Below are 27,892 nucleotides of genomic sequence, written 5' to 3' on the forward strand. Positions count from 1 at the left end.
AAGTATCTTGGTTTTGTATGTTTTTGGGATTGTAAAAAGCAAGAAGAACCTTTACCAGTTAAACTTTTGAAGGGTTTATTTAAATTTGATGCCAAAGTTACGCAAACTGGATTTTGTCCTGCAAATAATGACATGTGAGCTGTTTATTTTCTATTCTATTATCGTCACCATCTCCAGGATCATCCAGAGAGCGCTGAGTGCCTGGTGGCTGCATAAATAGCGGTAAGTAAAAGAAACTATAAAATAACACAACATCCCCTCCCACACACACACACACTATATATATATCACATTTTAAAGACACATTTCAAAGAAGCCCATGAGTCCAAGTGTCAGTGTCATTATCCTGTGTCCAAAGACTCAGTGTATCATTTTCTTGTTGTCATTATCCTTTACCTCTAATGTCAACGTGTCATTATCCTGTACCCCAAGTGTCAGCGTCATTATCCTGTACCCCAAGTGTCAGTGTCATAATCCTGTACCCCAAGTGTAGGTGTGACATTATCCTTCACCCCAACTATAGGTGTGACATTATCCTGTACCCTAAGTGTCCGTGTGTCTTTGTCCAATACCCCAAAAGTCAGTTTGTCTTTATCATGTACCCTAAGAATCAGTGAGTGGCCCCTTTATTCCATATCCTCTCCCAGCACATAGACATTTATTAAACACATTATTTTACAGGTTATGGTTGAAAAAATCGGAATACTTAGTTATGGCAGAAAAAAATAAACTTTTACTTTCCAGCTTTTCTTCTACTAGGTTATGGCATTTTTCTGACATAACCTGTACTGAAAAAAATATTTTATAGGTCTCTGTTGGGAATTTAACCCCCAGACATACAGCAAAGCAGGCAGCAGGTTTACCACTACACTATAGAACTATACTGTTAGAAGGATAGCATTTTATCTGCCTAAAAAAGCTTCTAAATAGTTTGATTTCTTCACAGGCATAATATTAAATATATAGTATTACTGTTTAGTTGCTTTTTAAGCACATAAAATCCTATTATTATAACAAAGCAGTTATAAGTGGCGCACCTACAGGGGGGTCCAGCGGGTCTGGACCCCCCCTAGAACAACCAGACATTTTTTTTTTTATCCCTCAGGGCCGCACCGCCGATCACCACAGGCGGCGCGGCCCTGGATGTAATTGCGGCAGCGGCGGTGGTGGCGGCGGGCATTAGGAGATGAGCGCTTCCATTGTGGAAGCGTTCATCTCCATATCCATCTGTATCGCTGTCCTCAGGACAGCGATACAGATGCCTTTGCTGCGGCAGGGGAGGGAGAGGTGTGTCCCTCCCCTGTTCTTCTGATAGGCCGCAGGCACTAATGCCTGCAGCCTATCAGAGGCCGGCTCAGGCGGCGCGATGACGTCATCATCACGCCGCCTGAGCCGGGCAGCACACAGCAGGGACACAGGTCGGAAGAGCCTGCATCACATCGCTACTGATGGAGGTAAGTATCAGTTTTTTCTATTTTTTATTTTTTTGGGGAGGGGGGTGGGGGGAGCTGGCACTATGGGGGCATCTGACAATTCTTACAGCCCAATTTTTTTTGGTGGTGGCACTCTGGGGGGCAATTCTTACTGGCACATTATGGGGGGGCACCATGGGGGAGAGGAGCACTATGGGGGGCATCTGGGGGCTCTAAAGGGGCTTTTTTTTATTGACACATTATGGGAGGCACTATAGGAGAAAACGGCACTATGGGGCATCTGGTGGCACTATAGGGGCATTATTTGGGGGCACTATGGGGGAAGTGGGGGTTCTAAAGGGGACTTTTTTTCTTATTGGCACATTATGGGGGGCATTATGGCATCTGGTGGCACTAAGGGGGCATTTTTTACTGGCACATTATGGGGGGGGCACCATAGGGGAGAGGAGAACTATGGGGGCATCTGGGGGGTCTAAAGGGGCTTTTTTTTATTGACACATTATGGGGGGCACTATAGGGGAGAACGGCACTATGGGGCATCTGGTGGCACTATGGGGGCATTATTTGGGGGCACTATGGGGAAGTGGGGGCTCTAAAGGGGCATATGGTGGCACTTAGAAGGGGCATTTTTTAATGGCACTATAGGGGAGAGCGGCACTATGGGGCATTATTTGGGGGCACTATGGGGGAGTGGAGCACTATTGTGGCATATGGTGGCACTTAGAAGGGGCATTTTTTACTGGCATATTATGGGGGACACTATGGGAAAGGGGGAGAGGAGCACTATGAGGGCATTTACTGGGGCACTATATAGGGGTATTTTATACTGGCATACATTATGGGGACATTAGCTCAACTGCGGGCACTAAGCGGGGGTATTTCATGTACTGTCATATTATAGGGAGAATTATTACTACTAGGGGGGTATTAGCTTTACTACTACTGGGGGTCTATGAGGAACATGATTATTAGTATGGGCACTATAGGGGCATTATTACTACTAAGTGTGCTCTGGCAGAGAATTATTTCTATTGGTGGGATTTTGGGGAGCACTGTTACTTTGGGGGGCACCCTGGCACAGTATCAGCTTAGCACAATAATTTTTGGGGGACATTATCTTTATACTATTAGTGTCTGGGCGCAGTTATTTTTTAGAGCACTGTGTGCCAATAATTGTTGAAGGGGGCACTATCTGTGTGGTAGTAGTATTTCCAGGGGGACTTTCTCTGCAGTATAGTATTGGGGGTGGCAGGAAAGGGTGTTCAGAAGATGATGGAAATGTGGGAAACTAATGTCTGTTTGTTAATCTCTGCAGAGACGGGAGATGGCTGAAAAATCATCATGGCGGTCTGGTCTGAATGGAGAAGATAAAGAAAGAGAACGTCTACAACAAAGGTGACATCACTGGATGTAAGAGGTATGGGGCGCTATGTAGGAGAGGAGATGCTCCGGCTCCTCCCCCTGCCATTTGCAGAAGGAGTATTCAGAGCTGGGTGAGGACGGCCAAAGGGGTCAGCAGGCCACGGGCGGGTGACAGATGGTAGGGGGGAACCACAGGCCTTGAGCAGAATCTGGGGAGGGAGGAGAGCGGAGGAGCTTCCTGGCTGTAGCTTGTTGTATAAGCAGGCAGTGCAGCCAGGACAGACCCTCCCCTCTCCGTATGATGTGTAGAGACAGGCCTCAACAATAGAATGTCAGCTGTACAGTGTTTGTTGGGCGTGGCCTATTATATGTAGGAGGGGCTTTTAATAATGGGCGGGGATAAAAAAAATTGTTCCATTCCTGCAGAGCTTTTAGAAATGGCCAAGTAAAAGAATCAGCGCAACACACTACAGCCACCCCCCCCCCCCCCGCACTACACATGCCACATTTTTTTGCCTTTCAGACCCCCCCTAGACAAAATTCCTGGGTGCTCCCCTGTAGTGTAGTGATAAACCTGCTGCCTGTCTTAAAGAAATCCTGAGGTTCAATTCCCAACAAAGATCATGTAAAATTGTGTGTTTAGTAAAGGTTATGGCAGGAAAGTGCAACATTCAGTTTTCAGCTTTTTTTTTTTTAAATAGCCTCTGTCAGCAACCCTATTAAACCACACATATTGCCTGGTCTGATTATGCTGTGTAAAACAATACCTTTCTTTCCTATAAAGATTTAAAAATGGCTGAGATATATTCAATTTTACATTTACGTACATCACACAGTTGGAGCACCAGGGGGCTGGTCCTAGCACTAGTAGCACCACTAATGCATCACTCCCTGTGCTCTCTGTACCTCTCCCCTTTCCCTTTGAGTGACAGGGCTAGACATCTCGCCTAGCCTCGCGCTGTGAATTTGCTGCCACTTATCTATTTTTGGAAATCCCATACTGGTGGCTGCACTTTCGCGGCACACTCTTCTTTGGGATGGCCACTTTTAGCCAGGAGTTTGTCCCAGGTGACCTATTTGACATTGGTGGCATATCCTAGATGGAAAGACCTCTTTAATGTTACAAAAAAATAAAAAAGGAACAAAAAAACATTAAAACTATTACTATGAGTTTTGTACTTACTATTCAGCGCAGAGCTCACAGCCTGGGAGGTTTTTTCTCCCAGGCTGTGGGCTCTGCAATGCGATTGGCCAGCGCTACAGCCTAGGAGAAGGAAACGCCCAGCAGAACAAGGGCAGACTCCGCCTACTATAACCAAGTCCCCGAACATACCGGAGGACATAACGGGAGAACGGAGAGGCGCCCAGGGATAATAGTAAGTGCAGTGAGATCCCTCGGCGCCACTGTATATGTCATGATACTTAGGCTACTTTCACACTTGCGTTGTTCTTTTCCGGCATAGAGTTCCGTCACAGGGGCTCTATACCGGAAAAGAACTGATCAGGTATGTCCCCATGCATTCTGAATGGAGAGTAAGGCTACTTTCACACTTGCGTTGTTCTTTTCCGGCATAGAGTTCCGTCACAGGGGCTCTATACCGGAAAAGAACTGATCAGGTATGTCCCCATGCATTCTGAATGGAGAGTAATCCGTTCAGTTTGCATCAGGATGTCTTCAGTTCAGTCGTTTTGACTGATCAGGCAAAAGAGAAAACCGTAGCATGCTACGGTTTTATCTCCGGCTAAAAAAACTGAAGACTTGCCTGAATGCCGGATCAGGCATTTTTTCCCATAGGAATGTATTAGTGCCGGATCCGGCATTCAGAATACCGGAATGCCGGATCCGTCCTTCTGGTATGCGCATGCGCAGACTGAAAAAAAGGTGAAAAAATAAATGCCGGATCCGTTTTTGCCGGATGACACCGGAAAGACGGATCCGGCATTTCAATGCATTTTTTCGACTGATCAGGCATTTTTAAGACTGATCAGGATCCTGATCAGTCTTACTAATGCCATCAGTTAGCATACATTTTGCCTGATCCGGCAGGCAGTTCCGGCGACGGAACTGCTTGCCGGATCTCTCTGCCGCAAGTGTGAAAGTAGCCTAAGTTCACAATGTCAGGATCGGTGAAAGGTCCTCTTTAAAGACTTTGTGATTGCGTGTCGGATGCGGGCAAATACAGTGAGGCAGGCCTAAAGGCCAAAAAGTGTTTTGTTTTTCTCGGGCACGAGTGTATGTCCTATATTAAGCCGGCAAGGTTACGACCCGTGTCCCCTGACAAAATGGAGGTGGTCGTGAATGCCCTTGTGGAGGCTAACTTGCAGCAGCAGGAAACTACCAGCTGCTATTACAATATATGATGAAGTTGCAAGGGGCAGGAGCGTCCCAGAACGTTCACGATGCCCGGAAAGCTGTCCGTGTGGCGATCCCTAAGATGACCCACTCGGATGACATCGAGACCTATCTGGTGGTGTTCGAAAAGGTGGCCGTGAGGGAGCAGTTACCCCGAGACCAGTGGTCTGAGGTCGTCGCTCCGTTCCTGGTGTCTGGACCCCAGCAAGTGTTGTTCGATCTACCAGATGATCAAGCGGCTGACTACCCAACCGTAAAAGGTGAGATCCTGGCAAGACTGGGGGTGAATGTATTAGTCCGGGCCCAGCGGGTGCATCAGTGGGAATTTAACCCGGCTGAACCCACAAGACCACAATATTATGACCTGCTACACCGGTTTCAAAAATGGCTGCAGCCTGACGTATTGACTCCCACTGCTATGCTGGACCATCTGTTGGCGGATGTGTTCTGGAGGACTTTGCCGTACCCTCTCCAGCACTGGATCGGCCAGGTGTCTCCTGGTAATGCCTTAGAGATAGTCGACCTGGTGGAGCGCTACGAGGCTACTGTCCCCATCAGGGTGAACCCATGGATACCAACTATGGCTACCGTCACTCATTGTATGCCAGGAAGCTGTGTGCCACAGGTACCTCCGAGACTATAGACAATAGCCATCTGTGCCAGGTGAAAGTGGGGGACATTCTGGAGGTGGCACTGCTGGATTCAGGGAGCCTGGTGTCCCTGATAAGAGCTGCCCTGGTGAGGCCCACCGAGTATACTGGCCGAAAAGTCGGCGTGGTGTGCATTCATGGAGACTTAAAGGACTATCCCACCGCCCTGGTCTATCTGTCAACGGTGGCCGGCAGGTGGACTCATGAGGTGGCCGTCGCCACAAAATTACAGTATGAATTAATAATTGGGAGAGACTTCCCCGGTTTTCCGTCACTGTGGCCTGAGGCGAGAGTCACCAATACATATGAGACAGGGATAACCCTAGCAGAGGGGGGAGACCAGAACCCTGGGAACCTGAGACCGAAAGGCCAGCGGTAGGGGTGACCGCCACTTCGGTGGAGGAGACAACCCCGCGACATACCTCGGCCAAACTCATAGCCAAAGAGTTAGTGAAGATGTTTTTCCGAGTGGGCCTTCCTAAAGAAATTCTGACCGACCAGGGGACCACTTTTATGTCAAAAGTCATGAGGGAACTCAGTAAACTGCTACAGATCAAACAGTTGCGGACGTTCGTATATCACCAGCAAACGGACGGCCTGGTAGAAAGGCTTAATCAAACTTTAAAAAACTTGTTAAAGCGGGTGGTGTCTAAAGATGGAAGGGATTGGGATCTGCTACTGCCCTATCTCATGTTCACAGTGCGAGAAGTGCCCCAAGCCTCTACGGGGTTCTCACCCTTCAAACTTCTGTATGGCCGACATCCATGTTGGTTGTTGGACATAGCCAAAGAGGCGTGGGAACAACAACCCACACCGCATAAAAGTGTGATTAAGTATGTCACTCAAATGCAAGAGCGGATGGAGACAGTATTGCCGCTGGTTAGGGAACATATGGAGGCAGCCCAGCGAGCCCAGAGTAGGGTCTATAATCGCCAGGCTCGGGTTCAGAATTTTAACCCGGGAGATTGGGTTTTGGTTCTGGTGACGACAGTGGACAGTAAGTTCCTGGCTAGGTGGCAGGGTCCCTACGAAGTGCTCGAAAAAGTTGGGGAGGTAACCTACAAGGTACACCAGCCCGGACGGAGAAAGCCGGAGCAGGTGTACCATGTAAACTTGTTAAAACCGTGGAAAGATAGGGAGACCAGTATGGACAACAGCCCCCCACGGTCTTAAACGAGGGAAGCAGTTGCCACAGTAAAGATTGCTGACAACCGTTCCTATAAACAGACTCAGGAGGCCAGGGAGTTCGTCAGCAGAAACACTGATGTGTTTCCAGACCTCCCTGGATGCACTTCTATCATCCGACATGACATTGTCACTGAGCCTCAGGCCAGAATCCAGTTGAAACCATACCGGGTACCTGAGTCGCGGCGACAAGCAATCTCGGAAGAAGTGCAGCTGATGTTACAGCTAGGTGTCACCGAGGAGTCAAAAAGTGAATGGGCCAGTCCGATAGTCTTAATACCCAAGACGGACGGGACATTACGATTCTGTAAAGACTTCCGCAAACTTAATGAAGTTTCCAAGTTTGACGCATATCCCATGCCCCGAGTGGATGAGCTTATTGAGAAGTTAGGCCAAGCCCGGTATTTTTCTGTGTTGGACCTCACCAAAGGGTAATGGCAGGTACTCTTGACGGAGGCTGCCAAGGAAAAAACGGCTTTCATCACATCAGAGGGGTTGTATCAGTACAAGGTTTAACCTTTGGTCTACATGGCGCTTCCGCCACGTTTCAAAGGCTAATGTACATTGCACTCCGTCCACATCATCGGTACGTTTTGGCGTACCTGGACGATATCGTTATCCACAGCACCGACTGGGAAAGTCACCTACCTAAAGTATAGGCTGTAGTTGACATCTTAGGAAGGCTGGCTTGACCGCCAACCCAAAAAAGTGCGCGATAGGGTTAGAAGAGACCAAGTACTTGGGGTATGTAATTGGATGCAGAGTTATCAAACCTCAGGTGAACAAAATTGAGGCAATTCGGAATTGGCCCCGACCGGTCACTACTCGGCATGTAAAGTCGTTCCTGGGAATGGTGGGATAGTATATGAGGTTTGTACCCCACTTTGCCACAATGGCCGCACCATTGACAGGCCTTTTGAAGGGACGTAAGTCAGTGACGGTCCACTGGAATGAGCAGGCGGAAAAAGCTTTCTCCGCTTTGAAGTCGGCCCTGTGTGGGTCCCCGGTTTTGGTGATGCCCGACTTCAGAAGGGAGTTTATAGTACAGACCAATGCCTCCGAGGTGGGTCTCGGTGCTGTACTGTCTCAGGAGGTCAACAGGGAGGAGAATCCCGTTGTCTTCCTCATCCGAAAGCTTATCCCAGCAGAGACCAAGTATAGTATAGTGGAGAGAGAGTGCTTGGCTATCAAGTGGACACTCGAGTCTCTCCGCTATTATTTGTTGGGGAGAAAGTTTCGTCTGGTGACAGACCACTCCCCTCTTAAATGGATAAGCAAGGCCAAAGACAGAAATGCCCGGGTCACCCGGTGGTTTCTGTCTTTGCAAAATTTCTAATTTTCGGTGGAACACAGGGCAGGCCAGTTACTAGGAAACGCGGGTGCCTTGTCCCGGGTACACTGTTTAATGTGTTTCCACCCCCTCAGGGTTGAACAAAGCGGAAGGTATGTAGGAAGGAACAAGGGGCCATTATTGATAGTCGGTACATGTCACCGAGGTTCCTGGCCTCAGTAAGGTAAGAGACATCAGCTGTTTAGTATGGCTGTAAAGCTGATATGGGACGGCTCCTACTAAGAGCTAAGGAGAGGTGCCCTGTTCTTCCAGGACACGGAAGAACAGGAGTCTCAAAAGGTCTAGAAGCAGGGAAAGGAAAATACCATATGCAGCAACTGGATCATCAAGTAAGAACACCGGAAAACACTTACCTACCTCTGCCACCACGACTGGAACCGTGCATACGTACAGGAGCCTGCACACCAAACCGGGCACCGTACAAACAACACATACAGGAAACCAGCTGACTAGTTACTGCCTGGACTATCATGCAGCAAGATGCACGGTGGCCCCGAGCATCGCAGCATACAAGCTATTGGTTCACCCCTCCAGGAAACCAGCCCCCTTCCGGAGGAAGACAACAAACAGGGGAAATGTCAAGCAACCATGCTGGAAGATATCACCAAACATACCAGACATGGAACACCAAGCTAGACATTACAACACACCAAAACATAACCCCACACCAAACATACACATGTAAGGGAGGGAAGATATCGCTGGAGACCTCGATGTCCCACTAGGAGGCCCACACTCTGGGAGATGAAACATGAAGACCAGGAGCATAACTCCAGCACACACCATGGCTGGAGTACCACTGACTTCTGGCCTCTAGCCACAGGTAAGTTGAAGCACCTAGTGACCACACCCAACAAGGTGGTTAACCCCTCCAGCACCAGACAGAGAGGAAACAACTTAAAGGGGAAGTGCAAACACCAGCATAAAAAGCTGCACGTTGCCGCAGGCAACAACATGCAAGGCAACCATGTCACGGCGCACACCACAAAGGCCGTGACACTGCCCCCGCTTGCTGAAACAGCAACACGTTGCCACAGGCAACAGCAAGCATGGAAAAAGTGTCACAGCGCACACCAAGGGCCCTGACAGTTCCAGGCCGGGTCTCTTGGGAGGCTTATAAAAAGAACTGTGAGATGGAGGATTTTCCTCCATCTCACAGTGAAGCTGTGGAGTCTCTGTGGTTTGGGATCTGAAGATGTGTGCCATGCAAAAGGGCTGAGAGCCGCATGCTAGAAAATAGGCCCCTAAAGCCTGCTGGGGACCGCTGTTGAAAAACTGCTAACAAGGTGAATGTTTGTGTTCTGTGGACTTTCCATGGTGTGAACAAACACCAAGACTGCAAACTGTTATTTTGTTTTGCCTTCCGTGTGAATAAACATTGAACTATTTAAGTTAAAGACTTTGTTGTTGCCTCTATACTGCGTCCGCTAACCTGCCTACCAGAGCGAATCCCCACACTTGTTATGAATATGAGAAGGGCTGGTGGGGATGAGGGGCACACGGTTGGCCTGTATAGGACCCCAAAAAATCTGAAGAGTGTCAGTGTATCATTGCCATGTACCACAACTATCAACGTGTCAGACCTTTTATATAATTTTGTGTTTATGCCTCCTAGAAACTTGCCAATATGATAGTGATTTAGGACCCTCCACCCATAATCTTCTTATTTTTGCAGAGTCTATTTCAGATTTATATAACTTTTCAACTGCTGGGATAAAGCCATGCGTCTGCAGATTATTACAGCAACCTGTTTTCTGTTGCTCCTGTCCTATGGTATGTATGTCTTTATTTAGCACTTAACATATAGAAGACCCCCACAAATCCACTGTTCATTCATAGACAGTAACAGAGATCTCTTGGAAATGTGTGTAATTGACTGTTTGTGCTGTTTAATGCTACCACTTTGAAATTCTTAATGATGATGAAGACATTCCTAGGAGTGCAGGACCTATGGTCACATGACTATTTCCTCTGCAGGTCCTCAGAGCAGTGAGTGTTAGCTGTACTGTGTATGGTGACTCTTTACTTGACCATTGTTGCTGGTGGAATTACTTCAGTGACAGATTGTAGTGGCCTCCAGTTCTCAATTAAACAGTGATGTGAAAATGTGACTCTGGGCACCATGTCTAACAAGAAACAGCACAGTAGTTTAGGGGCTGTTCCAAGAGAGCCCTGTTGAGAACATGAAAATGCAACAATGTGGGGGCGCCATGCTCTGATGACACTCATTTGGAAGTTGTAACGGAACGCCTAGCACCCCGACCGGGTACCTCCGTCGATAGTTGCTCCTAGTGCTTCCAGAGGACTCCAAGCACTCCACTTGACACCGTCAGCACTGCAGACCCCACGAACCGCCGAAGCTTGGTGGAGGTCTCGCCGTCTCCTACCCACCCTGGACCTACGACAAGGCTCCAGGCTCCAGTGGGTGAACCGCTCCTAAATCCAGAGACAGGAACCAGGAACAAGCTCTTACAAGAGCTTATACTCAGGGGAGTATTGTGATATAGCAATCCCCAAGAGTGTAGTTATCGCATTCCCCAAACATGAGCCAAGACTTCATGAAGGTATAAAGCAGCACACTTTATTGAGGGCTACCAGCCCGTATTTATGCAGGTCCCCATCTGGTGGACACGCCCCTAGGGGACCAGAAGGAAGACTGTGACACAGGACAGATATGCAGCAACTCAGGATACACAGACACAACACATCCCCACAATGCATCATGGTTTCCTCCTCTCTGCCCTGGAGACACCCGAGGGGCAATTCAATTATCTCTCAGGACAAAGGGAAATCGCCAATACACATGTGGAGACAACAGGACAGAAATCACCACCCAAACACACAATGTCACACTCCCACAGCAAACACAGACATTTAACATATTCCCAGATAGCTCAAGTCTGAGTGCATATCATTAGGTGAATGGCACTCAGAATACACGAATACAATAAAATTAGCTATCTGGGTACCCTCACATAAAAACATACAATTCCAAAGACAGATTTAGGCTGTGCGGCCGGTCTGTCTTCTCCTTTAAAGTTAGTATGGGCCATAATCCTGAGGCAAGAGGCTGGTAAATAGGCCTCTCCAAAACCCAGTGGCGAGGTTGGTTTCGCCACAGAAGTAGTCTTTGGGATTATAGGAGGAGACTTGTGCTATACATGTGCACCTGTGGTCACATGACTATTTTCTTTGCAGGTCCTCAAGACAGTGATGTTACCTGTACTGTTTTTGGAGACTATTCACTTCACCATTGTTGCTGGTGGCACTCCCTCTGTGACAGTTTGTAGTTCTGAATAAAGCAGCGAAAAGGGGTAACGGGGAAAATCGGTCCAAAGGCACCCATCAGTCACATGGACTCTTTGCAGCTCAGTTCCAGTCAAGTGATTGTGCCTGGGCAATGCTAAACAATTCACAATGCTTAGCATGCTGTGAGGAGGCACCACAGCCACTTCAAACATTGATCGGCAGGAGGGCTGGTAGTCTGACCCTCACCGATCAGTTATTGATGATCTCCTGAGGATAGGCCATTGATAATATACTTGTTTGGTGGAGACGGGTTCCCCTGCTGAAGATGGGTAAAAAGCTCTGTGCCTTGGTCTGTGCTACAACCTCTCCCTAGGGAAAGATACATTTTCAAGAAAGGTTGAACTATGGCATTTCTGTAGAGAAATATATAATCTAAATTATAATCCATTAAAAAACATCAAAAAGTATAAATGATGGGCATGTAGCAAAAGGCAATAAAATAGGCGCATTGCAGGATCTGACCTTGGGGTAAATTATCTGCGATGTCCATTCCTAGGAAGATTGTCAGCTGTCTTGAATGTCTTCCACTTGTGAATACTCTTTCTCGCTTTAGAATGATGGGCTTCAAATTATTTTGGAATAGCCTTATAATCCTTTCCAGATTGATGGGCAGCAATACTGTTTCTCTAAGAACCATTACTGATGTCTTTCCCACTTAGTATTCTGTTAACACACACTTGAATGCTCCAGACCAGCAAACTGCCCAAACTTCTGCTTTTAAAGAGGTGGTCATACTTACTGATGATCCACTAACCAAGCTTATTTGATTAGTAGTGTTACATGCGGATGTGGATCTGCCATGTCATTTGAACACACTTGGATTGGGGCTACTCCTAAGGGCATTATCCGCTCTCCCCCCCCCCCCCCCCATGTTGTCGTTCCTCTGAGGTTGTATTTACCAAATCTTAACATCTGGTTTGACGTCGCCACAGCCAGTCGACGGCCATGGTGGTGTCTGGCTCACCTCGTGTCATGACAAATGGTCACAAGGGGAGCCTGACACCATCATGGCCTTTGATTGGCTGCAGCAGTGTGAAACCTGATGTTGACATCACTGGAGCCCAGGGAAACATTGCAGGCTAGGAGAAGAAGGAGCATAGAAGGAGGTAAGTAATCTTCCTTTTGCAGGTCCCCCTTCATTCTTGCATCACCTCTTTAAGGCCTTCTACAGACCAGAACATTTTTTATTATGTCCTGATACATAAAGCCATATAATTTAAAGAAGGTGGATTTTGTTTTTGTCATGTACACACAGAGTGGGAACATCCATTCTTTACAATCTGTTTCACCAGTTTTACAATCTTTTATTGTATTTTCTGATTTCACTACAACCCTCAACAGGAGTTGATGGAAAAGGCATATCCAAGAGACATGTGCGTAACGACTGGCTGATCATTCCGGATGCAGTGGCCTTCTCTATTTATCAGTATGTGAATGATATCTCTCCAGAATCTGGAAAGGCCCTTATGGAGCTTTTTGAAAAACCTCTGGTTCAAGAAATACGGTACAAATTTACATATCATTTTCTTTAAAAAAAATAATGCTTTTCTATGTCCTAATCTCTCCTTGGTCCATAAATTGCCCTATTTCCCCATTGTGCACTGAAACTTCATTTTGACTGACTATTTTTGGTCTAATTTTGAAATCGATTTTATCGTTTTAGCTATCTACCAGAAGAACATTACAAAGGGTACATGAAACATGTGGAAACTGTTTTTTAACCCCTTAAGGACTCAGCCCTATTTCACCTTAAGGACTTGCCCATTTTTTGCAAATCTGACCAGTGTCACTTTAAGTGCTGATAACTTTAAAACGCTTTGACTTACCCTGGCCGTTCTGAGATTGTTTTTTCGTCACATATTGTACTTCATGACACTTCTAAAATTGGGTCAAAAAAGTTAATTTGTTAGCATAAAAAAATACCAAATGTACCAAAAATTTTGAAAAATTAGCAAATTTCAAAGTTTCAGTTTCTCTACTTCTGTAATACATAGTAATACCCCAAAAAATTGTGATGACTTTACATTCCCCATGTGTCTACTTCATGTTTGTATCATTTTGGGAATGCCATTTTATTTTTGGTGGATGTTACATAGCTTAGAAGTTTAGAAGCAAATTTTGAAATTTTTCATAAATTTTCCAAATCCCACTTTTTATGGACTAGTCCAGGTCTGAAGTCACTTTGTGAGGCTTACGTAATAGAAACCACCCAAAAATGACCCCATTTTAGAAACTACACCCCTCAAGGTATTTAAAACTGGGTTTACAAACTTTGTTAACCCTTTAGGTGTTCCACAAGAGTTAATAGCAGATGGAGAAACAATTTTAGAATTTAGATTTTTTTTGAAAACTTTCCTTTTTAATCAATTTTTTACAGTAATAAAGTAAGGGTTAACAGCTCAACAAAACTCAATATGGGTTGCCCTGAATCTGTAGTTTGCAAAAACACCTCATATGTGGTCCTAAACTACTGATTGGGAGGACATAGAAGGAGGGGAACGCCATATGGGTTTTGGATGGCAGATTTTGCAGGACTGGTTTTGTTTATATCATGTCCCATTTCAAGCCCCCCGTTGCACCCCTAGAATAGAAATTCCAAAAAAGTGACTCCATCTAAGAAAGTACACCCCTCAAGGTATTCAAAACTGGGTTTACAAACTTTGTTAACCCTTTAGGTGTTCCACAAGAGTTAATGGCAGAAGGAGAAACAATTTTGGAATTTCTATTTTTTGGAAAATTTTCCATTTTAATCCATTTTTTCCAGTAATAAAGTAAGGGTTAACTGCCAAACAAAACTCAATATGGGTTTCCCTGATTCTGTAGTTTGCAGAAACACCCCATATGTGGTCGTAAACTACTATTTGGCTAAACGGCAGGACATAGAAGAAGGGGAACGCCATATGGTTTTTGGAAGGCAGATTTTACTGTACTGGTTAATTTACACCATGTACCCTTTCAAGCCCCCTGCTGCACCCCTAGAGTAGAAACTCCATAAAAGTGACCCCATCTAGGAAACTACGGGATAAGGTCGTTGTTGTTTTGGGAGTATTTTAGGGTAAATAGGATTTTTGGTTGCTCTATATTACACTTTTTTGAGGCAAGGTAAAAAAAAAAAATTCTAAAATTGTTTCTACATTCGCTATTTAGTTTTGTGGAACATCTAAAGGGTTAACATAGTTTGTAAAGTAACTTTTGAATACCTTGAGGGGTGTAGTTTCTTAGATGGGGTCACTTTTTTGAAGTTTCTAGTCTAGGCTACATCAGGGGGGCTTCTGATGGGACATGGTGTAAATAAACCAGTCCATCAAAATCTGCCTTCCAGAAACCATATGGCATTCCCTTCGTTCTATGCCCTGCTGTGTGGCTATATAGCCATTTACATATGGGGTGTTTCTGCAAACTACAGAATCAGAGCAATAAATATTTAGTTTTGTTTGACTGTTAACTCTTGCTTTATTACCGGGAAAAAAGGATTCAAATGGAACTTTTGCCAAAAAATTGGTGTTTTGGCACCGTTTTTATTTTATATTTTTAACGCTGTTCATCCGAGGGGTTTAGTCAAATGTTATTTTTATAGGGCAGATTCTTACGGACGCGGCGATACATAATATGTCTACATTTTAAAATTTATTTAGATTTTACACTATATTATCATTTTAGGAACAAAAATAAATTATTTTAGTATCTCCATAGCCTGGGAGCTACAGTTTTTTTTTTTTTGTTGGGCGACTATCTAATGTAGGGGCTATTTTTTTGTGGGATGAGATGGCGGTTTTATTGGCACTAATTGGGGGTGCATATGACATTTTGATTGCTCGCTATTACACTTTTTGTGATGTTAAATGACAAAAAACGTTTTTTTATTTACACATTTATTTTATTTTTTACGCTGTTCATCCGGGGGGGTTGGGTTAAATGTTATTTTTATAGAGAAGATTTTTATGGACGCGGCGATGCCCAATATGTATGGCTCTCAGACTTTGGAAACACTAAGCAGGCATCCTCAAACTGCGGCCCTCCAGATGTAAAACTACAATTCCCACCATGCCCTGCTGATAGCTGTAGGTCGTCTGGGCATGCTGGGATTTTAGTTTTACAACATATGGAGGGCCGCAGTTTGAGGATGCCTGCACTAAAACTAAGATTTTTTGGGGAAAAAAATTGTTTCCGTGTCTCCAAAGTCTGAGAGCCATAGTTTTTTATGTTCTCTAGGGGACTGTTGGGGATTATAAAAATGTTGTACTCCATGGAGGTGTGGTACTCCCTGAAGCAACCAATAATGCAGAGGCCCGGATGATCGGGGCAAGTGTCACATTGAGTGGTGGTGTCCTTCCGTATCCCCCTCCTGTGACACACTCTGCACTTTTTTGGGGTCCGTCCCTTCTTTCCAGTATGGGGGACCACACCTGGAAAGTGTTGGCCAGGGACGATCCAGGCGCCTCCAGTTCCCGAGGTACTCCGGCCTGCTCTTTCCCGGTCAGAAAAGATCAGGGCCTTGAGGACTGCCTCATAGAATTGGAGGAATGTCCCTGTGCTGCCAGCACTTCGGGATAGTACAAAAGTGTTGTACAAGGCAACCTGTACCAAGTAGACCGCAACTTTTTTGTACCATGCCCGGGTTTTGCGCATGGCATTATATGGCTTGAGGATTTGATCAGAGAGATCAACTCCTCCCATATACCCATTGTAGTCAACGATACAATCGGGCTTGAGGACCGTTGCCACGATACCTGGCACAGGGACAGGGGTGATGCCCGGGTGCTGAGCAACAAACTGTTGGGCGTACAGGTTCGTCTGCTCAACCATCAGATTCACAAATGGGTCACTGAAAAAAAAAAAAAAAAAGTCCATTTCAGTGAAGCCCACTGTGGGAATCTGGATTCCTGGATTGCCAACAAAATCCGGAATCTCGGGCTTAAAATCCACTGGTGGACAACAGCTAAGTTCAACGGTAGGGGGCTCCGGTGGGCTTATTTGGTGGGCTGGGAAACCAGTACGAGTCCCAGGGCAGCTCGTACTGGTGTGGGCCACAGGGTCCCTAGCATGCGGGGCCCCTGGCTCCGCCTGGCGGCGTCTCCGCCGCCTTGGGGGCTCATCGTCATCAGATGATGATGAGGAGGATGCGGATGACAAGTGGAACGTGGGGTCATCCTCATCCTCACTGGGGCTCTCGGAGTCGGAGGCAAGCTGGGCGTATGCCTCCTCGGCCGAGAACGAACGGCGGGCCGTGGGTATGTGTCTGTGCGTGTGTATGTGCGTGCGTGTAAAACTTTATTGTATGTGCGTGTGTGTGGGGGCACGGGTGTTCAAGTACTTTTTAGTAAAAAAAAAAATGGACAAGTGTTAAAAAAAAAAAAAAAAATGTTCAAACTTGCTGATCAGCAGTGGGGTGGGCGTTGTGCTAACAGTGGCTGGACGGGGGGGAAGTGGCAGCACTCCTGGGTGGGTACAGGGTCTCACAGCTAAGTGCTGTGGACCCCAACCACCAGAAACAATAAATCAGATAAAGTTTTTTTTTTTTCCCCTAACTAACACTCCCTTCTAACCCTGCCTAATCGTGCCTCTCCCTCACTGACCCTAACTTACCTGGAGAGTGATGGGTGCAGGAGAGTGATGGGTGCCGACAGGGGGATCGCAGGAGCTGGTGCAGGACGGTGCAGGAGCAGCAGCAGGAAGAGGAGGGGAGAGAGGAGCGCCGGGAGTTTGAATCTCCCGCCTCTTTCCCGCACCAATCAGCACCAAGGACAGCACCGCCAGCACCAAGGACAGCACCGCCGCCCCCAAATGCTCGGACTGTGATTGGTGATTTGTAATCACACCACCGATCACCGTCCTTTTCCGGTTCATCGGGTCACCGGAGACCCGAATGGACCGGAAACACAGCAAACCGCAGGTCTGAAATGACCTGCGGTTTGCTGCGATCGCCGATGCGGGGGGGTCACATGACCCCCCCCCCCTGGCATTGTGACAGAATGCCCGCTGAATGATTTCAGCAGACATTCTGTTCTGATTAACCCCCGCCGCGCCGCAATGTAGTTTTAACCCCTTAAGGACACATGACGTACCGGTACGGCATGTTTCCCGAGTCCTTAAGGACACATGACATACCGGTACGTCATGTGTTGTTCCGATCACCGATTCCCGGCGGGAGGTGATCGGAACAAGGTGCCTGCTCAAATCATCCTGTGACCCCCATCCTGTGACCCCCCCGTGTCGGCGATTGCAGCAAACTGCAGGTCAATTTAGACCTGCGGTTTGCTGCGCTTTCTGCAGTTTCTGATCCCCGCGGTCCCTGACCGCGGGGATCAGAAACTTTAATATGCCGAAAATAGATTTTCGGCTGGCGGGTGGTGCCTTTGCAGCCCCCGGACAGGATGGGGTCACAGAAGGAGCCCCCCTTCTTCCCCTTCCCCGTCTGCTCAGTTGTGGCCACAACTGTGCAGACGGGGAAGGTTCCCATGGCAACAGGCATCCTGCTGTCCATGGTGCTGAACAGATCTGTGCTAAAGGCATAGATCTGTTCAGACAAAGTGTAAGTAAAATACAGTACAATACACTATATAGTGTACTGTACTGTATTATACAGACATCAGACCCACTAGATCTTCAAGAACCAAGTGGGTCTGGGTCAAACGACCTGATCTATAAAACGGTCATGTTACTTTCCCTGCACGGTGAACACCATAAAAATAAAAAAATAAAAACTATGAGGAAATTAAAATTTTGCCCACCTTACTTCCCAAAAAAGGTCATAAAAGTGATCAAAAAAGTCGCATGTGCGCCAAAATAGTACCAATCAAACCGTCATCTCATTCCGCAAAAATCATACCCTCCTGAAGATAATCGCCCAAAAACTGAAAAAACTATGGCTCTTAGACTATGGAAACACTAAAACATGATTTTTTTGGTTTCAAAAATGAAATCACTGTGTAAAACTTACATAAATAAAAAAAAGTATACATATTGGGTATTGCCACGTTCGTATCGACCGGCTCTATAAAAATATCACATGACCTAACCCCTCAGGTGACCACCGTAAAAAAAAAAAAAAACTGTGTAAAAAAAGCCATTTTTTGTCATCTTACGTCACAAAAAGTGTAATAGCAAGCGATCAAAAAGACATATGCACCCCAAAATAGTGCCAATCAAACCATCTCACCCCACAAAAATGAGACCCTACCTAAGATAATCGCCCAAAAACTGAAAAAACTATGGCTCTCAGACTATGGAGACACTAAAACATGATTTTTTTTGTTTCAAAAATGAAATCATTGTGTAAAACTTACATAAATAAAAAAAATTGTATACATATTAGGTATCGCCGCGTCCGTGACAACCTGCTTTATAAAAATATCACATGATCTAACCTGTCAGATGAATTTTGTAAATAACAAAAAAAATTAACGCTGCCAAAAAAGCTATTTCTTGTTACCTTGCCTCACAAAAAGTGTAATATAGAGCAACCAAAAATCATATGTACCCTATACTAGTACCAACAAAACTGCCATCCTATCCCGTAGTTTCTAAAATGGCGTCACTTTTTTGGAGTTTCTACTCTAGGGGTGCATCAGGGGGGCTTCAAATGGGACATGGTGTAAATAAACCAGTCCAGCAAAATCTGCCTTCCAAAAACCGTATGGCATTCCTTTCCTTCTGCACCCTGCCGTGTGCCCGTACAGCGGTTTACGACCACATATGGGGTGTTTCTGTAAACTACAGAATCAGAGCCATAAATATTGAGTTTTGTTTGGCTGTTAACCCTTGCTTTGTAACTGGAAAAAAATATAAAAATGGAAAATCTGCCAAAAAAGTGAAATTTTGAAATTGTATCTCTATTTTCCATTAAATCCTGTGCAACACCTAAAGGGTTAACAAAGTTTGTAAAATCAGTTTTGAATACCTTGAGGGGTGTAGTTTATTAGATGGGGTCACTTTTATGGAGTTTCTACTCTAGGGGTGCATCAGGGGGGCTTCAAATGGGACATGGTGTAAATAAACCAGTCCAGCAAAATCTGCCTTCCAAAAACCATACGGCGCACCTTTCCCTCTACGCCCTACTGTGTGCCAGTACAGTAGTTTACGGCCACATATGGGGTGTTTTTGCAAACTACAGAATCGAGGCAATAAATATAGCATTTTGTTTGGCTGTTAACCCTTGCTTTGTTACTGAAAAAAATTGATTAAAATTGAAAATTTGCCAAAAAATCTAAATTCTGACATTTTATCACCATTTGCCATTAACTCTTGTGGAACACCTAAAGGGTTAACGACGTTTGTAAAATCAGTTTTGAATACCTTGAGGGGTGCAGTTTCTAGAATGGGTGGTTTCTATTATGTAAGCCTCACAAAGTGACTTCAGACCTGAACTGGTCCCTAAAAAGTGGGTTTTTTAAAATTTCTGAAAAATTTCAAGATTTGCTTCTAAACTTCTAAGCCTTGTAACATCCCCCAAAAATAAAATTTCATTCCCAAAGTGATCCAAACATTAAGTAGACATATGGGGAATGTAAAGTAATAACTATTTTTGTAGGTATTACTATGTATTATAGAAGTAGAGAAATTGAAACTTGGAAATTTGCTATTTTTTAAAAAAATTTGGTAAATTTGGTATTTTTTTATAAAAATGATTTTTTTTTTACTTCATTTTATCAGTGTCATGAAGTACAATATGTGATGAAAAAACGATCTCAGAATGGCCTGGATAAGTCAAAGTGTTTTAAAGTTATCACCACTTAAAGTGACACTGGTCAGATTTGCAAAAAATGGGCAAGTCCTTAAGGTGAAATAGGGCTGTGTCCTGAAGGGGTTAAAGTTAGGACGTACCGGTACATCATGGGTTCTTAAGGACTCGGCAAACTTGCCGTACCGGTACGTCCTAAGTCATTAAGGGGTTAATATCTTACTTCTATGCTGAGATATGATCAAAACAACACATTTCTGTCACATTTATCGTCCCCATTCAAGTCAGATAGGATCTATATACCATACTGTTTATTCTACCACCGATGTACGAAGAGGTCTGAGTGGTAATCTCTTGTAGAAGCAATGGAAGATAGTGAACTATGTACAATTCCAGTAATAGAGATTCAATGGATCATGAAGTGCATCTTATAAAGCGAAGCATACGGTAAGTTGACTTTTAGTTCAGAAGCTATTAGCTGGGAGAGCACCATGTTGTATTTGGTGATCCACACCAGAACAATGTGCACAGAAACCAGAAGGGGGCACACTGTGGTCCGAATTTCTTAGTAGTGCAGGCACAGGCTTTCGACCTTAAACATCAAATGATCATATTTCAGCCTAGAAATAAGGCATTAAAAAGCAGTTTGAAATTCTGGTCTCCCTTTTAATTTTCCTCATAGCGACTAGGGATGAGCAAATTGACTTCTGATGAAATATTCAAAGTCGATTCACATAAAACTCTGTTCTAATACTGTACGGAGCAGGAGCCCCATACAGTATTAGAATGTATTGGCTCCAGTGAGCCGAAGTTATTATTTCGCGAAGTCTTGCGAGACTTCAAATAATAACTTCATAAATCAATTTCTACTGTAAAAAAACATTTCCCGAACTCGGGTTCGGTTCCAAAGTTGGAACCAAACTCGAGTTCGGGAAATGTTTTTTTATAGTATAAATCAATGTCTGAAGTTATTATGCGAAGTCTCGTGAGACTTTGCAAAGTGATAACTTCGGTTCATTGGAGCCATTACATTCTAATTCTGTACGGAGCGCTCGCTCCGTACAGTATTGAAACTAATTTTACGCGAATCGACTTCAGATGTTTCAATCGAAGTCGATTCGCTCATCCCTAATTCCAGCCCTGGATCATTCGCTGGGTCACACAAGTCATGCAACCACTTAACATAGCGTCACTGGTCTAGGAAGAGGCCGCGGCGCTCAATAGAGTACCACAGCATCTTCAAGCAGCTGATAACTGAGGGTGCTGGGATAGTCATGATCTATCTTGTGGATACAGTAGGTCATCAATGTTTTCTCTTGGTAAACCTCTTGGCTTCCTATATAAATGTGCCCCTGTGGAAGTCTGGGAGATTAGAATGGGGATCCCATTAGGAAGCAGGTCTGATGAGAGTAGAGGAAAAGGTCTATGAAAAAATAAAAACAATATTAACATCCAATAATTGTCTGTCACAGGGGCTACCTACTAAAAACAACGTCTCATCTCAACTTGAAAGCACAGGAAATTTATCAGAAGATTACAGAGTTCCTGCAGAAGACACAGTGAGATGGTGAAAGTCAACCAGGAGCTCAGGCTCCTCATACGTCTTCTAGAATTTGCCTTTCTCTTCTGTGTTGGGAAACTTGTAGGGTCGGGATGACCATGTCCTCGTCTGACCAGTTTGAAGCTTTACTGTTAATGTTGGACACAACACAGTGAGATCAATAACCTTCATTCATTAAAATTCACAGTGAAGACACGGTGGTTGTCAATTTCTAGATGTCCAGACTGTGATCCAGTTATGAAGTCAGAAGCGATGGTTATAGGGTCTATGCTGATGGCACATAGTGAGCATAGTTCCTCTGTACAGGACTGTACTATGGTGATGTAGGCACTCAGCATGCTGCCATATTGTGCACCAGTACAATGCTGTGCTACAGAGACCTACATACTCAGTGTTCTGCCATATAGGGCCCCTGTGCAATGCTGTACTATGGTGATGTGGGCATTACTGTGCCGCCATACAGTGCTCCTGTGCGATAATGTACAGTGGAGACATGCGTACATACTCAGCATACTGTTATATAGTGCCCTGGAACAATACTGTACTATGGAGATGTAGGCCCTCAGTGTACCGCCTTATGATGCACCTGTACGACACTGTATTATGGAGGCATTTTCTGCTAGAATCAATGATTCTAGTGGTGAATACCTCAACCAATAAAGAATGGCCTATTACCGCAACAAAATCAGCGATTCTATCTGACTAAACACACCTATGGTAAGAGTCACAATATATATATATCCTACAAAGAAACTATCAGACCGCATGAAAATACAAAATTGTTTTATTACACGTAATTCATGAATGAATACATCACAAAACAAAACAAGTGCAGAGACAAGGCGCCATCACAGAGGAAGACATATTGGTAACAATTCATACTGCTCCATAAGATAATAAAGAAGTAAAGTGCGAATGCAAGTACTTTCAATAGTATAAAATATTAAGGCAGAATATATTACCCATATTAAGCTTCCTCTGTGATGTCGCCTTGTCTCTGCACTTTTGTTTTGTAATGTATTGATTCATGAATTATGTGTAATAAAACTATTTTGTATTTTCATGCGGTCTGGTAGTATCTTTGTAGGATATATATATGGTGACTACCTCATCAACGCTGTACCAAATGGATAAAAAAATAAATATTTGGAAATCAGAGGCACACAGAGATACAGCATGGGCCTATAGAATTTAACGGCCACAATGTCATGGCCCTCTACAGCTCTGAGACTGTATGGAGTTTAATGTGACTGTGTGCATGCTCCCTTTGTCTATGGTGCCTATTGCGCGGTCCCGGTCATGTCCCGTGACTCATGGTTTTACTGCTGTTAATACAGTGTGTTTGCATATTGGAAGTTTGTCCCTGCTATCTCCCTGTAGACTGGCTGTCATGTAATCAGACCCACCCTTCTCCTGGCAAGCATTTTTTCATATATGCCGTAACTGTGAACACCTCCTGTTGTACACTGGAAAAAAAATTATATATTACAGATTAGCAAATTTCCTAAAACTCATTTTAGAGAGGGAATAAGCCGGTAAATGCTTAATACTCCTCTGGGAAAGCAACATGCAAATCAATTTCCCTTCCAAAAAGATAATAAAACTGAGCATCTCACGCTACCAGATATAGCTATGCAGGCCTTAATGCATAAACTGGATATTAACTTTTCCAGCATCTCATCTGCAAACAGCTCTTCATATGTACTTTTCCTTTAGCAGAACAGACGGAATTAGCTTAGTCAGCTGAGAGGCCTTGGTTGGGATCAGAGGGGTACGATTTCTCCTTATGGAGAGCAACTAGTATGTGTAAAGAGTATGGTAGGCCAGGCAACATTCCTATGGGTTTCTGGGAAAAAGATACGACAATAAGCATATCTTACATCTGGTGGCATCAGAGTGGCTGCATTTTCTTTTCCTTTTAGAAGGAAAGCTTATTTATCTTTTCCACAGAAACTCAGAGGCGAGCTGCCTGCCTGACAAGACTGCAGGGAGTGACCAACTATCTTAGAATTAAACCATCCAGACTCAACTAAACCTTGTAAATAAAACCATCACACTCTTTTTGTGCAAAATTGTGGAGTGGCCACAGCTTTATTTAACCACATCTAACAATGTGAGCCATGAAAACAAACTTAACGCAACCCAACTTCCTGTTTTCCAAAGACACCAACCTCCTGTTATGCCAACCACTGTAGGCAGCGACGCATGTAAGATTTCCCACTTGTTTCAGGGCTACCTTCTGCCAGCTTTGACAATTCAGAAAGAAAGAAAATGAAAAAACACCACCACGAAAAATCAAAAAACACCACAAGCAAAATTAACTGATACTCCCAAACCAAATTTGGGCGGGGTGGGGGGGACGGGGGCACGTCCTCTCTGACAATGGTCCCCTCCCTCCTGCTCTTTTATACCTCCCTCAAGTCACTCCTTTGGTTGTACATTAAACCAACCCTTTGCCTGGATTTTCCTGCCAGAGCATTAACCCCTTATGTGCTCTCCCCCCCCCTTCCCCCTGCTGTCCCAGATGCCCTCATTATTTACTTTGTCACCCCAATACTCTGCATACTTACTACGCATATTCTCCAAGGAGGAATAGTACCCTCCAGATCCAGACCAAAGACGGTCACCTGCAGATGATATGCTGGCTTAGCTATTATCCATACTATGCTTGAAAGTCTGTTTTAAAGGTTGAGCATTGACTTAAAATGGATGAATTACATTACCTTTTTGGAAGGAAGCTGAATAGCTGCATGTTTCTAACAGGAGACATTATCACTAGAGATGAATACATTTTTTTTATTTTTTATTTGCTTTGATCCGAATTTATTCGCGATGAATTGCATTAGAAAAAGTCTGTTTCCTGGCTGCAGAGAGCCTTTATAGTGGTGTAGAACACTGTGCCTTGCAGTAACACGCATAGGGAGTCTGCTGTGGTAGTGAAATAATACTGTGAGCCAGTATGACATGTAGATGACAGGCGTCGCTCTTAGAATCACTGCACACTTAACTTATTTGGGCAGTCACAGGGCCAAAACTGACCAAATAACTCAAGTATAAACTCAGCATTACAGGTCAATGTTAGCCCAAGAAGAAGTGCACTCCTTTTACACCATCGTCAGCTGATTCCACATAGATGTCTACAGAACCTGTTCTATTACACACTTATACAAGTAGAGCCCCCCGACAGAGTGGAGAGGGTGTCAGCAGTAAGTTTGTGTTGACGTCACTGATTATTTTTTCTCTTCCTCTGATCCGTCAGAACAATAACCCCCAAAAAATGGATCCTGTCTGTTAAGCATCCGCCTTCACTCGGTCAGCATTTGGTCAGTAATCCATCAGTATTGCTAATGCCATAAAAAACAGGTGTGGATCCAAAACAGAGATGACATGTGAATGGAATATTTGCATGTCTTCTGTGTTTTGTACCCACTCCTGCTTTTGGCTACCAAATCACAAGCTAATTCTGATGGGATCATACAGGCCTTACAGCTGCTACACAGACAGGATCTGTTGTGCGTATCATTTTTCCTTCCTTCTGACAGATCAGAAGAAGGGTCAAATAAATGATGATGTCAGCCAGGCTGAAAAGCAAAATAGTGGCCCAGTCATGAAGTGGGGAGGGTGGGAACAGCATGAGAAGTCCACAGAGTGGCCCTATGACATAGTCGTAAGGTGGAAGCAGCATGAGGAGACCACAGAGTGGCCAAAAGACAGAGTCTGGAGGTGGCGGCAGCATCAGGAGGAGGCCACAGAGTGGCACAATGACAGTGGGGTGGTGGCGGCAGCATCAGGAGGCCACAGAGTGGCACAATGATAGAGAGTGGAGGTGGCGGCAGCAGCATTAGAAGGAGGCCACAGAGTGGCAAAATGATGACAACTGATGTCATCCAGGAAAAAAGGCAAAATAGTGGCCCAGTCATGAAGTGGGGATGGTGGGAACAGCATGAGAAGTCCACAGAGTGCCTTTATGACATAGTGGTAAGGTGGAAGCATCAGGAGAAGGCCACAGAGTGGCACGATGACAGTGTGGAGGTGACAGCAGCGTCAGAAGACCACAGAGTGGCAAAGTGACATAGTGTGGAGGTGGCAGCAGCATCAGGAGACCACAGAGTGGCAAGGTGACATAGTGTGGTGGTGACAGCAGCACCAGTAGGCCACAGAGTGGCAAGGTGACATAGTGTGGAGGTGGCAGCAGCATCAGGAGACCACAGAGTGACCTGGTGACAGAGTGTGGAGGTGGCAGCAGCATCAGGAGACCACAGAGTGACAAGGTGACATAGTGAGGAGGGGCAGCAGCATCAAGAGACCACAGAGTGACCCGGTGACTCCTGTCACCTGTGTGTAAAAAACACCCATTTAGCTAAACATTGCTTGTGCTCCAATGTCCTCCTCCTTCTGCTCCAGTTCAGCCCCCACATAACTCATGTGGCCATGTCTCCAGTCACCTGACCAGTCAGATTTACCAGAATCTGTTCCAGGACATGAAGCAGTGGAATGATGTTGTTCATCCCGAAGTCCTGGCGACTGAAAAATAACGTGGCCTCCTCAAAGGGCCTGAGCAAATGGCAGGTGTCACGCATGAGCTGCCACTGGCTGACATTGAAGTTACACAAAATAATACTTATGTCAGCTTGGATCATTAAGAAAGCGTTTATGGCCTTTCTCTGTTCGTATAGTCAGTCCAACATATGGAGGGTGGAATTCCAACGGGTGTAAACGTCGTATATCAGCCTATGTTGGGGGATGCCGTTCTGCTGCTGCAGCTCAAAGAGGGTGTGATTTGCTGTGTACGAGTGGCTGAAGTGCATGCAAAGTTTTCTGGCCATTTTTAGGATGTCTTGCAGATGGGTGGAATACTTCAGGAACCGCTTGACAACCAGATTGAACACGTGTGCCATGCAGGGCGCATGGCTCAGCCCTCCTTGACACAGCACCGACACCATGTTCTTCCCATTGTCGGTCATCATGGTTCCGATTTTGAGTTGTCGCGGAGAAAGCCAAGATTCGATTTCTTGATGAAGGACACGGAGCAGTTCCTTCCCTGTGTGACTCAGTTCACCCAGACAAACAGCGTGACACAAAACAACGTCTTGACCTGCACATGTGATATGCTGGAGAGGCACTGTGAATTGTCCCTGCAGTGAAAGCTGAGGACACAGTGGAGGATGAGGAAGCAGAGGTGGACATTGTCGCAGCACAACAACGTGGAGGCGTAAGCGGCGTTACCTGTCCAAGTTGCTGGTGTGGCTGGAACCACATTCACCCAGTGGGCCGTAAAGGACATGTATTGTCCCTGACCGTAGTTACAGCTCCCCACATCGGCTCTGCTGTGCACTTTGGCAGACACCAACAGGCTCAAGGACTGGCCTACTTTCTGTTCTACATGTGTGTGCAGGGCTTGTTCTGCCTTTTTGGCAAAGAAATAACGGCTTGGGAATCTCCACCTCGGCTCGGCACAAGCCATCAGTTCTCTGAAAGATGCAGAGTCCACCATTTGGAAAGGGAGGGATTGCAGCACCATCAACTTGGACAGGAGCACTTTCAGCTTCTGCACCGTTGGACAAGTGCACTCATACTGTTGTCTCTTGGAAATCGCTTCGGTGATCGATTGCTGACGGAATGACTGACGAGGAGTAGAAGGAGCAGGACCAGCAGATGATGGGAAGGACAGACAGCTCCCTTAGACTGAGGTGGTGGAGCCTTGACTGCCTGAAACCGGGTGCTTGCCAATGGGTGATGCAGCAGTTGCTGCGGCAGGCTGGACCACCACATCGGAGCCACAGTTCTTCCAGGCCACTTTATGGATGACGCTGCATATGTTGACGCAGGGCTGTGGTGCCAACATTAGCATCCTGGCCACGTTTCACCTTCTGCCCACAGATTCTACATATGGCGATGTTCACCTCCTCTGGCGGCTTAACAAAAAACTGCCACTCCGCCGAGTAGGTGATTTTTCCCCCAACACTACGCACTGACTGACTACTAGCATCGCTGCTTCCGTGAACCTG

The 27,892-nt window shown here is 45.4% G+C and overlaps 1 protein-coding gene across 1 annotated transcript; it reads left to right on the forward strand.

The window, feature by feature from the left end:
* Positions 1–127: 127 nt before the first annotated feature.
* On the forward strand, positions 128–22,077 carry LOC120994438 (apovitellenin-1-like). Its single transcript, XM_040422995.1, has 4 exons — positions 128–222; positions 10,010–10,107; positions 12,985–13,147; positions 21,796–22,077. Exons 2-4 carry the CDS (start codon positions 10,056–10,058, stop codon positions 21,884–21,886), a joined length of 306 nt encoding a protein of 101 aa, XP_040278929.1. The 5' UTR covers positions 128–222; positions 10,010–10,055; the 3' UTR covers positions 21,887–22,077.
* Positions 22,078–27,892: the final 5,815 nt, after the last annotated feature.

The sequence above is a fragment of the Bufo bufo genome, chromosome 3 (genome assembly GCF_905171765.1).
Source record: "Bufo bufo chromosome 3, aBufBuf1.1, whole genome shotgun sequence".
NCBI lineage: Eukaryota > Metazoa > Chordata > Amphibia > Anura > Bufonidae > Bufo > Bufo bufo.

Excerpts from the sequence above, each read along its gene's own strand:
- LOC120994438 (XM_040422995.1), top strand. The coding sequence starts at position 10,056 with ATGCGTCTGCAGATTATTACAGCAACCTGTTTTCTGTTGCTCCTGTCC. Across the intron at positions 10,108-12,984 it reads TCTGTTGCTCCTGTCCTATG|GAGTTGATGGAAAAGGCATA; the intron begins GTATGTATGTCT and ends AACCCTCAACAG. Across the intron at positions 13,148-21,795 it reads CCTCTGGTTCAAGAAATACG|GGGCTACCTACTAAAAACAA; the intron begins GTACAAATTTAC and ends TGTCTGTCACAG.